The sequence below is a fragment of the Charadrius vociferus genome, unplaced genomic scaffold (assembly GCF_000708025.1).
Source record: "Charadrius vociferus isolate BGI_N301 unplaced genomic scaffold, ASM70802v2 scaffold477, whole genome shotgun sequence".
Lineage (NCBI taxonomy): Eukaryota > Metazoa > Chordata > Aves > Charadriiformes > Charadriidae > Charadrius > Charadrius vociferus.
The window spans coordinates 5,066,731-5,080,786 of record NW_009649449.1 but is presented as its reverse complement, the minus strand read 5'-3'; the positions used below and the strand labels follow the sequence as shown (position 1 = coordinate 5,080,786).

Here is a 14,056-nt window from a genome sequence, read left to right as displayed (position 1 = left end):
GGCGGCCTTCAGACGGAGCCCCGGGGTGGAACGGGCCCAGCGCCGCCTGTCCCATCTCCGCAGTTGCCTCCCTTCATCCTCTCTTAAGCATGCTCTAAACCTCCCCGCAATTATCATCCGCAAATTAACTGAAATGTTAGTATCTGGTGTACGAACAGACTAACACTGCTCAAGGAAAAAGGCCGTGAAATCCCTTATTGAGGGATTCAAACCGGCAGCAGTGACACGGTCACAAAACCAAACGTTTAAGAAGAGAAATGAAATCTTAACTGCTTATGGTTCACAAGATGTCCCAAACTGCACCAAAACCCTTCCCTGCGCTTGCCGGGATCCTTAGCATAATTTCATCACCATTTTTCCACCGGTTCATAGCCAGTTCTTCCACTGGAGATGCACCCATCCCCATCCCGCGTGCCATCCAAGCGACCCTGTGCAGGTGGGAGGACCCGAGTGTGTCACTGCGCAGCGCTTTGGGATCCTCCGCGGAAAAATCCTGGCCTGACCGCATCATACACGATCACGTACAGGTGTGAGGAGGTGAACGTCTTTCTGAAAGATTGCACTTTACGTGGATTGGATAGTTACATCTCTATGGATTTCACTGCAAACTACAAGTGGTATAAAATTCTCCTTTTTCTCATTTTTCATTTCCACTTTGACTCTCTTTCCTGCCTGCTTGCTCAACAAGAAAAGCCTTTCCCAGGACCAAACCACACTGAGTTTAATGGCAAACCTGCCTGAAAAACAAAAGAAAGACCAGGAAAAAGCCCATAGCTTTGGGCTTGACTCTCTAAACCAGAACTCATAATGTGCCATCACTTGCAGCTAGCTAAGAGAAACGAGAAAAGAATTCAAAATAGTTCTTAAGGGACGTTTCTCTTTCAGCCAGTCATCCAAACCCAAATGAGCACTAAAATACAAGCCCCATCTAAGAGGTATGCCTGGTTCACAGAGACATTCACAGATTTTACACTGGAAAAAATCTTTCAGGGTTCCAAAGCTAATGGCAAACATTGCCACTCCACCATCATCTCCAGCGCCCTCACCCCTCCTCTGCGCTCTCAGAACAAAGTCGCTTCTTGTATCTAAACATGTCTGGTACCATCCGTCAAGAAATACAGTACAAGCTTCATTAATGATTAGGGAAAAGTTGGATTCTGCTGGAGTCACATTAATTTCATCAAACATTTCATTATAATAATTAACTTCACCTTGCAATCATGCTACCGATGGTCTGAATTAATTAAAACTGCTGCTGTGTTTCCTTTCCTTTTTTATTTGTTGCGCACCGAAAAAGATCAGTTTTACTAATCCATCAGAACAGTTACATTCATAAATTATTTATGTTCATCTTTTATATAAAAATTCCACACATTATCATTTCTTATTTCTCACAACAAAAGGGACACCTCTCCTAATTACCAGTCAGTTTTATTTAACGCAAAATAGTTAACAATATAGCTAGAGTTTGGGTAATGCTCCCACAGATGATTGAAAATACGACATTTCTTGATTTTTATCAAAATTATTGTGGGCACAGGGCACTAAAGAAAGAAGAAAAAAAGGAAAGTGGGAAAAAAAAACCCCAGAGGACCCTTTTTCCAGTCTGGGCTGGATACCCGGATCAGCTCTGCAACGGCTTCTGTGGGTGCGAACGGGGGGAGCGCAGCGCTGGTGCGAACGTCCTGCAGCACATAACCACGCAATTGGGTACAATTACGGAAAGTATCGATAATGCAGCACCGCAACACACCGTCACGCTCGGAGGCTGATCTCACCGAGAGCGGAGCAGCGAGTACTCAAAGCTGCACATCTTTCCTCTGAGAAAAAGAGTTCCCGAGACGGACACGGCTCAGGAACAATGTGGTAATTGTGTCTCTCCGGTACTGAGGCAATAGATGGGGATGAAACGCATCAAGTGAGAAAAATATGTCTGAGTATTACCTCATTATTTAGGTATCTTTCATAAGAAACAGCACTGTTTACCTGCTGTACGAGCTATGCCTACTATTTATCTCAGCTCCACTGCGGCACCTCGTTTGCACTTTAGGAAAAAAACAGCATTAGAGAGCGGAGGAAAGAGCTGCAATGTCACCTACGGTCAGACCCACAGCCGCTCCCGGCAGCAGCGCGCAGCAGCAGGGATGGACAAAGACAATTCAAAACGAGCTAAAAAGCGGTTGCCTTATGGTCCTGTCTTGCAAATAGTTAACTGCACTAGAAATCCAATGAAACGAGGCAAATAGTTCTGCCTACTGTGTGTTCTGCCGTGTGCCGGGCCGGCGGGGAGCCGCCAACACGGAGAAATTTGGCCCCGTGTATTTCTGGCCAGAACGGGGCTGCACATTTTGCTTTTGTTCAGATGTTTTCCTCCTTCGGAGTAGCCTTCCCTTTGTTTCAACTCAGCCACAGTGCTTTTTATTTCCTCTTTTTAAGACGTACCTAGGAATCCTGAACAGACTCACAGAATATGTATGTAAAATACATCTAAAATATCTCCCTTACACACGCACACATAGAAGATTGGCTTATTAAACAGAGGCCCGATTTTTTCCATCTCTGTAACTCCTGTTAGTCCTTCTTTTTCCAATATGTGTAACACCAACAAAAGCAGCAGCGATCATCCTGAAATCAAGCTCATGGCTATTATATTTATTACATGCACTTTGTTTAATATCACAGTCTCCTGAATAAGAACAGCAAAACTGCTGAGGTATTCGCCCCACGAAGGCAGCAGCAGCAGCAACATGAAAAAATAAAACAGAAGTCGCGTATCATTTTCCAGAAGCATTTAGCAAATCATATCATTTTTCTACCATTCTTTTCCAGACCTTCTTTAGAAACACAATTATCTCAGTCAATCAAAGGTCTTCTATGCTATCAACGTAAAGATATAACAAATATAAAGAAAACTGGCTAACACTACTTTACATGTGAAAATTGGTTTCACAATTGAAAAATAGTTAATGAAATGACTCGATTAATCTCTTTCTAAATAGCAGCATTTTGATCTGTAAATTGGGGAAAAAAAATCAGAGGTCCAGATTCTGCTGTCAGTTACTTCACTAAAAAGCCAGGGAAATTCTCTGTACATTCTGGGAACGTTCCCAAGTTACAGGAGTGTACAGAAGAGGAGAATGTGGTCCGGGGAGGGGGGAGGCACAAAGGACCATCTCCCCATGTAAACATGTTTATTTTTTTCCTGCAAAGCAAATGGTTTTGATTAAAAGCTTGTCCTGGCTCTTATCATCACAATGCTGCTTAGTTATTTTGTGGGTAATCTTTTACTGCAAAAGCTTTTCTTTTCTTTCTGTACTTACAAACAGAACCCAACCCTCCGCACGCCTCCCGAACGGGAACGAGAAAGCCTTTCTCCCGGTTTTTGAGTCCCTGTTACGGAAAACAACGTACCCTGCTAGCAACGTGAAATTAAAGAAAGTTAAAACCGGCAGCGCTGGGGGATAGCTCTAGGTAGAAATCGGCAATGCTTAGTCACTCTGAAAATTTATACCGCGTTTCCGGCTTTAGGAGTCACTCTCGGACGGCCCTGAGCTCTCCCCGTGCTGCGCCCGCTCCTCTCTCCCCCGCAGGATGCTCCCAGCACCAGCACCCCGCAGGATCGCCCCTTGAACCAACGGCGCAAGGGGCTTCGGGCACAAGGAAGAAAGTTTGAAGTCGACACAAATTTAGTTTTCTAAATATAACCCCCAGGGAAAATGAGGGGATTCATTTTTAAAGCGTACGACGGCGCTGGCCACAAACGCAGACTCCTGTGGGGCGCTCAGCTCGGTGCCCTGCACCTCAGCGAAACAAGGACCCCAACAAAACTGCTCACACTCAGGAAGACGATCTGTCACACACACACACACCCCGCACACCCTTTTTATTAATATGGACCTCCCATTGACATCAGCTAACTGAGAGGTAACGAAGTGTAAAACATTTTGTCCCCTCCAGCCCGGTGTGACTGCGGTACCTCTGAACACGCGTGCCGCTCCCGCGCGGCATTTAGCAGCCCAGTGTTTCTTAGGACCAGGATGAAGAATTTGATTTTGCAATCTAGTAATCCTATTCTGAGTGCCTAAGAGTTCAAACACAGGGGTTTGTACCCAAAAGGCACCTTGGCTACTTGTGAGTCATGAATTCACTGAGTCTGGTGAAAGCACGTATGGGCTCGCAGCCATACACGCTTACGGACTGTTTGACATTTTCCCTTTCTATTTATATTTGCATCTTACTCTCTTAGTTTTCCTGACACCCAAATACACTCGTGGCCATCCTTATCCTCTAAAGCTTCACAATCCAAAAGAATCGTTATCGGTCTCAACAAAAGAAGTAACCACCAACTACCACCAGAATCTTCCCAGCAGAGAAAGTGGTGCGAGCTGGTTTTGTGTAGCAGCGGTGTGAGAGAAAACTTGGAAGGAATAGGAAATTCCAGAACAAACATGGTTAACTCGTCTCCTTTATAAATAATAACACAGAAATCCATGAAGATTTTAATGTGCTGCTGATTGCTCTAAACACTGCCACCATCAAACGAGCCCATGGGCTGTGCTAATTGATAGGGAACACTACATCCTCACCCCGACTTTACTCCTGCCCCCCAACGCATCCAGTGCCTCCAGTCACCAATCACCATCATCTGCTGCTTTTTTACACTGGGTTTTTTCATTCCCCCCAGCTGGCCTGACCTAAGACTCTTCAATCTTTCGGGAAAGAAGGTGGAGCGGGAGAAAACATTTTGCTTTGCTGCTGTTTCATTATATTCTGCACCTTTTTATTTTCTTCCTCCTGAAGGCGCATTTCCTGGCTACCCACCCCCTTTGATGTGACTTTTAGTAAATTTATTTATTAAGAAGTTTTAAAAGAGTGGTCGTTAGAAAGAAAAAATAAAGAAAAGGAGGTGAGTGTGTATGATAAGCAGCTGCTCTTTCCAATCAGATCGCTGCGTGCACTAAAAACATGCACCACCAAAAACCTCCAGATGAGGGACAAGGACGGAAGGCCACGCAGTGGACTGGGCTTGGAATAAAATGTGATACAGCCTTCAGGTTTCTGGCAAATTTTGTATATATATGTCGTCCTTAATCGAAGCATTTATAAGAACCTGGGAAAAGCCAGCCCTGTACAAGTTAACACTTTACAAGGAAGAAATGTGTATTTATATAAAAAAACCTGTATGAACTCAGTCTCTCTCCCCAGTCTAAGCCTTTTCTTAAGAAACGCAAATTAAAAATATTTTTTTCTCTTCCTTTAATATTTGTGCTTTTCTACTGCTGCTGGTAAAAATTCTTGGTAACAGCTTCCCCACCCTTTGGCGAGGATGAGCGCGGGGCAGAAAGTCACCTGCAGAGACGTTGAGCAAAACTGTACTGTTAATCAGTGAACGTATTTAGCTGGCGAAAGCCACAGTGACATGCAAAGTGCTGGGAAGCATTAGATAGCGCGTGCAGTCGCACTGGTCCTGTTGAATCTTCTGGGAGTCCAAAAAGGCATCCCTCAGCCCCGATAAGCTGTAGGAGGCACCGAAGGGGAGCCGCGTCAGCCGCAGACTCCTGCGAACCAGCATTTTCTGTGCGGAATGAAGGACGGTAAAAGACCCGAGTAACAGGTGAGGGGAGAGGTACCGGTCCCTACGATATTCGTCCTGTCATTCTGTGAAACTGAGACGCAGGAGCAGCCCCGTGCGCATCACCCAACACACCGAGCAGCTCGCGGCGTAAGACAAGGAGCTGATGATAAATGTTGGCTCTCGGTTATACGGCTCCGTGTTGTAAGAGCACTTGTGAGCAGCGGTGAGTGGGCACCGAAGCAATCAGCAGCTCATTTTAACTAAGCAGGCTGAAATGTAGAGCTCTGTGCCTCAATCTCGTCGAGATTGCTTAAATCATGACCTTTTGTGATATTTTTGTATTTTGTTTCTGCATCCAAAGTTAAGTTATTTAAAAGCATTTTCAAACAGGAGCGAAGCTCAGGAAGCGGGCGGACATCGTGGCGCACCCGGAGCTACTCTCATTTGACATGAGCTGGCTCACGCCGGGGTGACTCCAGCTTCCCTGCCAGCTACAGATTTTTAAATGGTTCTGTTAGAAGTGTATTTTTCCATCCCCGGATCATTTTTTGGGTGCATCTAAATAAGCCTCCTGTTTGCTAACTGGTAATATCATTAAGACTGCATTTCTCATTTAAGTTAGGTCTGAAACAGTAACTTGTATTTGAATTGTACTCAATTTGAGGTTTGTGAAACTCTCAACGTGGATTGCTCGTCTTGAATTCATTTTTGGGTTTAAGCTTCAAAGAACTTTACAACCATCAGCGAACATTATCAAAATCTTATTAATCCCATGTAATAGCCCTCACCCGCAGCCCACACCCCCACCTACAGACTGCTCTGCAGCGGGTCTGTAACGTGCCTATCGGGTCTTTACTCTTCTCCTCCTCAGCGGACTCCCAAACCATCTCCCACTCTCACTCCCCTCTTAAATACAGACAAATCTGAGTTTACAGGGCAGAATCGCACTCCCTACCCACTGCCGGCACCTGGTAACACAAACTTTCTACGGTTTTGATGGTGACAAAATCCCAACACTGGTTTCCATTGGTCTCATTGAGTTTTTTAACACAACCTATGTTTCACACCAGGTGTTAACGTTTCACACCATCTTCCCCACCACAAAAGCAGCCAGGGACTGGACGACCACGAGTCCAGAGGGTTCAGATCATTGTAGGGACACTGTCACGGCGCTGCTGAATGGACGAGTCCCTCAGTCGCTTCCATTCAGCGCTGCCACTAAACACGATCCTCCCGCCAACCCACCCCAGCAGCTGTTGAAGCGGTGAGGTGAGCATGGCAACCTAGTAATTGCCAAAGTCGTTACCTGGTCGTTAACGTGACACACGGCTAGATTCTGTTCATCGCAGGAACAGGCCACGCGGATGTACTTCAGCCAGTTCCCAGCTCCGCTCTGGCTTGCGTCGATACAGAATTTCTCATTTCCCAGGTCGTCAGCAATCTGTAGAACAGGAGAAGGAGAAATACGTGGGTCATCTGACATCAAACGATAGCTACAGAATGAAGAAAGAAAGGAGATTTGCAAGGCAGGATTCCAAACGAAATAGAAAGGAGAAAGCTGGATGGTATATGTAATGAATAAAGAGACACATGACGAGACTAAAATCAGCTCTTAGGCATAATCTGAAGTTCCTGGTTAGCAGAACTTCCACGGACGTCAGAGCTGTCCGCGAGCAACAGGCTGGCGATCACAATTGTTACGGAGACAAACACACGGGTCTTGTATCCATACCAGCTTAAGTAATCAAAGCAGATAACTTCTCTGAACTGCTCCATCTTCACATTATCTATTTTATCCTTTCATGCAGGAACATTTTTCATTATAAATAAAAAATTTCATTCGCTTTTTGAGTAAATTTTTAGAACAGGTAACTTTCCACAGTTCTGTCAAATTATATTTTTAAAAATGCTGTAACAAATGCTGCCTTTGTTTTTATAACTACAACACTAGAAATTCACTGGCATTAGGGGATCTGTGCGGTTGAAGGTGAGATATAATTTGGCTGGTGTGCAAAACAGGAATCCTTCCAAATAAAACCCCTCAAAAACTTAAAACTCCAGGTGTGGGGGAAAAGGGGTTAATTAAAGGGTTGCGGTCTAAAGAAAACCACTGTTTTACCAGGAAGAGACTTAGCGCTTTTTCTTTCTTAAGACAGCAAAGTAAGTTTGATGACGTAGAAACAGAAAAGATGCTCAGCATTCCATACCCACGTTTGCGACGATCCATTTCACCACTCACTCAACAAAGTACATTTTAAAAATCACACAGGACACCACCAAAGTGAGGAAAAGCCCTCCCAGTCCGAAGTACGGCCAGCCGGATTCTGCTCACAAGTGGGCCTCCTTATTACACAAACTCCTTTTTCCTTCGACTTAGAGTTCCCTCTACCCCTACTAGACCCTGTGTCATTGCAAATTACTTCAGTCATCAAAAGCTCTTAACATGCTTTTACTAGCAATTAATTCTCTCAAAATCTCGTGGGATACGATAATACTTTCCCATCTATTTCAAGACCCAGAAAAAAAGAAAAGGTGGGAACAAAGGAAAGGGAAAATTCAAAGCCAGCCAGGACAGCAACAAGTCCAGTATGAGGTCAGGCTGAGAAGTCTCGGCTGAGCCTCTCGCCCCCCGGCTCCCAACGCCCGCGGAGCGCCGGGACCGTGCCACCATCGGCCCCGCGACGTGCCAGCGCCCGCCTCGGCAGCATCCCCCGGAAAGCCCCCACCTCCCCGCCCCGTCCCAGCAGACACACGGGGGCCTCTCGCTCCCAGCACGGACCCTTTTTTGTCGAGCTACGTGTACTAAAATGGACCGAGGGGAAACCATGCCATTCGTATCTGGCTTCTTCCTTCCTAAGCAAAGTATGGCACAGAAACGTCAGGGAAATACTGCATCGTCTCCCAGAATATGTGTCTGTTTGGGACAGAACTGGTGGGAGAACCATCCCTCCCTGTGCTCACTCTCATTAATGCCCTGCCTGGGGACCGCCCGGCAGCCGCCCACCGATGAGACGTCAGGAGGTTTACCTAAATGGATGAGCTCTGTCTCTAGTAACAGGGAAGCACTGAAAGGCCGAAGAGCTGCATTACAACAACGCACAGAAGTATTTTAAATAAATACTACACACGGCAACGCCATGTACCCAAACTGTCCTTCAGTTTTATACCACGCTTGTGAGGACTGCTGATGAACTCCCTTTAGAGCTCAAGAAATAAGACAAAGAGACGGACCCTGAACACCTGGACTATTCTTGCATGTTCCCATGTTCTGAGGTTACCGCTGGCGTCCAGCACCCGCAGCAGAGCCCGTCTGCCTCCGGTGGAGGAGACTCTCAGACAAAGATCATGAGGAACGTGCCATGAGCCGCCACTTCAGGCGAGTTTGGTGTCAGCGGCTTCCTCGGAACACAGTCACAGAAGCACTGACGGAGTTCAGTTTGCGATTCACCTGTCCTGGCCCCGAAACATCCCCTCCCTCTCGGAGAAAGCCCTGCCTCCTTCATGCCACGCGTTCCGGCTTCCCGAGGAAATAAAACGGGAGTTGTGCAGGCAACGTCCTCTGCCACACTGCCCCAGTTAATTTCTGTCTACTCAGGCGCAGCGAAGGGGCGCGAGTGCTCCTCTCCAAACCACCATGCAACGCTCGAATCAGAAATTGCACTGCAAGGCGTTTTCCACGGGCTACGCTGTTACCGTCAGATTAGCCAATTCTGGTTTACATGACCTAATTCGCAGTCACTTGTTTCACTTTCGCCTTGTTGGGTTGGGTTTTAGAGCGCGCTCTACCAGCAGCGGTGCCCCCCAGTGCCTGCGCACGCCGTCCCTGTGCTGCCCCGTGCCCCACGGCGCAGCCGCAGCCCGGCAAGCGCAGCGGCAGCACGGCCCCGTCCCCGCCGCAGCTCTCGGCCTCGCTGCCCTCCGGTCTCACAGCCTTTGCGGTCGAGGAAAGGGGAAATGACGTACCTTTGGGCACTCAAGAGGACACCAGGGCAGTAAACACAAATCTTTTGCCCATTTCCACGAGTTTCACCCCACCAAGTTAACCCCAAGCTCTCCAGCGCTGCCTCTCACCCCCAGTCCCCCGCATTTTGCCAGGCAGCCTTAACTTTCAGGACTCGGATTTTTTTTTTCTCCAAATCCCGGGTTCCTTGCCCACCAACCCCAGCATCTTGCCCCGTCTTGCCCCAGTACATCTTCCCGAGCTGGCAAACCTCTCCTCTTACGTCCTCAGTGCCCATCCCCTCACCAGGGCACGCCTCGGTCCCCGCTCCTCCGACGCAGCCTCTCTCCTCCCTCCTTCCCACCTCCGCCGTACCTGGCACCGGCTCTCCTCGCTCGCAAAGCCCTGGCCCGCTCCCCGCTCCCTCCTCAGCCCCCGAGCCCCGCCGAGCCCATCCCACTCCATCCCATCGCTTCCCATCGCTCACCGGTTGAACAACCCCACCGCATCCCTCCCCTGGCTTCTCCCTTCCTCTCCCAGTTGCCTCCTCTGCCATAACCGGGGCCTCTCCTGACTTCTTCTCCCACACTGAACACAGGTCCCTTGTCTAAGGGCAGAAAGAAAGGGAATGGAGGAACGTCCTTAGGCAAATGACTCTCAGATCATTGAAAGGTGGTACTGAACGTAGCCAGGAGCTGAACCCGGCACACGAGCTAGCCGATGCGCAGCCAGGAGCACTGGGGTTTCCAGCTCCGGGTCTAACGGCGGAGCTGCTGCGCGCTGCGCCGGCTGCAGGTCCTCAGTGGCCATCAAGCGCTGGAGCCCTGCGGCTGCGGAGGCGTGAGCTCCTGTGGTGAGGAGCACCCACAGATCTGGGTCCAAGCAGCAGCACTGTTCCCACAGAGAACACGTAAAGCTCTACGCTTGCAACGAACCCTCCGCGTGCCAGAACGCACCAGGACTGCGCCTGGTGCCAAAGCAAAGGACCCCGTGAAAACCCAGTCAGGAACCACCAACTTCTGTAAAACATTAAATACACATATGAATCAAACTGAAGACATATAACACACAAAGGGAGTTTGGGAGTGTGTTTGACGGCTTTTTTCTGATTGATACTCCCCCTCAAAACTGGTTGCATTTATTCAGGGCCCTGAAGTTTTTAAGAGAACCACCTGAAGGTGCTGAACTTATTCTTCAGGGTTGGGAGGGGAAGCGAGACCCCACCAAAGCTCCCGCTGCCCCCGAACTGGGCTCTTTCACTTAACTGGTACTTTCTAGGAGCCCTTGTTTACCTCCCCTGGAGCTATACCTGTAATCGTGAAGGTCTGATATACAGCGTTAACACAGAGAGCCCATTTAAGGTAGTTTGGACTTTGCAAGAAAAAACAACAACAAAAAAAGCCTTCTTATTGTGGATTGAAAAACTCTACTGAGTTTACTCAAGGTAGAATAACAATAACTTCTGTTTTATCTCAGGGAACCTCTAGGAACACGGAGGCTGACTAAAGCTGTTGACTGTTGTTGAGACTAAAGTACTTGTTTTGGCCTTACTGACCCCAAATTAGCTAACGAAGTGGAACAGCCAAGGCAGCACCCCAGGGGCAGGAGGGGGACACAGCTAGAGAGAAAGCGATCACAGCTGCCAGGGAAAGCGTTTGGGAAACAACACTGAAATGAATCGTCATCGTTCAGCTGTCGATTCAAAGCCACTGAGCAGTTTGGGTATACAGCATATAGTTTTGAATGGTTTGAATAAGCAGCGGCCCACTGACCGCCCGGTACCGTTAATTCATACAGCAGCAATCAGTGAAATGGAGTCACCCTGGGAATACAGCACGGCAAACTCCCGTCTATTCTATTTCGTAGCTGTATCTTTCAGATACTCTTTTTCGTATTCTAGAAATGTTCGGTTAAAGACACTCAGCTAGCTCTGGGAAAACCCAGAATTCAGCTCAAATTCACCAACTGTTTTGCATGGCCCCTGCACAGGGCCCGACAGCTCTGCTTCAGCGAGGTCCTGTCTTAGCTAGAAATCACCCGAAACTCTGTGGTTTTATCGGAGTGGAGCTTTAAAACCCAAAGAGGCGGTGTGAAATCTCACAGATCAAAATGAGAAAAAAAAAGAGGTTGTATGAAACCCTGAGAACTTAAGCCCCTGTTTTTCACACACACTCACTCTACTCCATAAATAGAACAAGGCATCGCTAGCGAAGGCCCCGCAGCATCACTGAGCGATGTTTTGCATATTACTGTCCCTTATAGAATGGTTTGCCGCTGCTGTTATCCATAAGGAACCTTTGAAATCGGAACAGCTGGAAAACAAAATAAATGTTACAGAGGTAGAAGAGAGCGGACAGAGTATTACCAGCGATACCGTTGTTAAACAGCAGTAAGTTACCACCTGCCAGCTGAAGCACAGTGAAGTAATTATGCGAGTTCTCCTATCCCATTACATATATAAGTAAAAGGCATTACTTGTAACTAGGGAATTTCCTAGGATTTTTGCTAACACGTTTATCCTTTGCAATTGCAACGGGCTGGACGCGTGCGGGCGGTCCCCTGATGAGGGGCGACAGGTCAAGCTGAAAGAGCAGAACTGCATTTGAGCAGACGGACAGACCCTAATGGTAATTGTGGACAGTGATCGCGGCAGCGCGGTGTGCAGTGGAATATCTGCACGGGGATCTGCCCAATTCCAGGAACAACTACAAAACGTATGAGCACCTGCAACGCACCCCAAAAGGAGTACCCCCACTCCGTCCTCCCATCCCGGACCAGGGAAGCATCGCTGTCCCGCGGCACGTAAAGGCAGGAAATCCTCAGCCTGTAATTTAGCGGCTGAAGAGGGAGTCAAGACACGCGGGATCAATTCTCAGCCTCTGCCAGTGTCTTCCTGCGGTGACGTCCCTTCCCTCGCGTTCCGACGGCATCTGCCACCCCGGGGCAGCGCGCCGGGCTTCCACTGCCGCCCATAGTGCTGACAGAGAAGGAGGAACTCATTCAAAACTGTTCCTTTGAGGTGTGCGACCTTCTACACACACCAGAGAGACCCCACTGTGACTTTCCCTTCTTCCATGTGCTGCAGTTTCACTCACTCACGAATTCTGAGGAAGAAACGTGCCTCAGGCATGAGTAAAAAGCAATCGCAATAGGCTGTAACGATGTGGAACAGATTATTAGCAAAGCCGTTTGGAATGGTCAGTCTACAATTTTGCTTGGTGTAAACCCTTGTAAGTCTAGATTTATCTGGCTTCCTAATTTTCAAGGAACGTTATCTGCCTGATTAATTACAGCATTTTTTTCTGTGTGCCCATGATCCAGGAGCAAACAAAGGTATGTACAGATTAAACCACTAGTTATTTAGTCCCTGGCAGTTAGGTATTAATTAGATACTTACAAATTGTCATAGGTACAAAAATAAAAGCAAGATACTACCTACAAGAACACAGGGTAGTCTCATAAATCCTGCCTCTAAATGACAATTGTTCCATAAAAATATCGGTATTTGCAAACACATAGTATATGCCTTTCCCCTACGGCTGCAGTGAGAAATACAGGTGGTATCTCCAAGGCTGGCAAATACCTCGAACTTTTATTTACTAGGATGCTTCAATATTTGTCTAACAAACTGTCAAACTGTCTGGAAAGGATGATTTTTCCCGGACTTGGTGAGATACAGTATGTGTAACCAACTGATCACACCAAGTGCTGCAGGACCAGTTCAGTGTAGGGGCATTCTTGAGCGAGCCCAGCTTTCTGTGGCTGACACCTCTAATTAAAGATCAAGCGCACACACTCACGCTCCTTTCTGATGCTCTATATGAAAGTTATATCACAATTTAAAAAAAACTGAGAAACCCAATAGTAATCACAAATTACTGTCTGCAGTACATATTTTTTCCTCTGTCAAATGTACACACAGAATAATATTCTCAGTCCCTCTTCCCCCACCTTAAAAACACTCCCAAAAAACAAACTGCAACCTTTTACCACATCTTCTTCCAGTTTAGACCAGGAGGAAATCAGAAATTTCCTCTGCCAAAATTCTTCAAACCAACTGTTTACAAGTCATTGTCAGCAACACAAAAAAAAAGAGTTTGTGTTTGGCGGCTTGCTTTTGGAATGCACATAAATCATTCACTTTTCTATGTTTCTCAGAAGCAGCACGACCAGCAGTGAGAGAGAACTGATGCTCTGAAGAAGACCAAATGGAGAGAGAAAAGGGAGGCAAATAGTATGTTCTCTGGGTAAATTAATGACAGCAAATGGAAGCACAGAGGCACTCGTCCCGCAGCGGACTGCGGGATGGCTCAGTTCACCACCGCCACCTGATCTGGGATGTACCTGTTAAAACAGTCATATCTAGCTCTATTATAACAACTGGTTATTCACAGTTAAGACCAGAACTAAGCTCATCTCTATCAAGGACTAATCAGGAGCTTTACTCATAAGATCACTCATCCATAGGTATCTCCGTTTTCCTGGAAAGGTGAAGGCAGACATCAGAGATTTAGCATCAACAGCAAAAAAAACCCCAGATG

At 47.2% G+C, this 14,056-nt stretch overlaps 1 protein-coding gene across 1 annotated transcript in view; it reads right to left on the bottom strand.

Moving 5' to 3' along the window:
* Positions 1 to 14,056, bottom strand: part of PRDM16 (PR domain containing 16) — a 214,421-nt gene that overhangs the window by 44,619 nt on the left and 155,746 nt on the right. Inside the window, exon 3 of the mRNA XM_009889626.1 lies at positions 6,882 to 7,016. Within this exon, the coding sequence (XP_009887928.1) occupies positions 6,882 to 7,016 (135 nt within the window). The remainder of the gene's footprint in view (positions 1 to 6,881; positions 7,017 to 14,056) is intronic.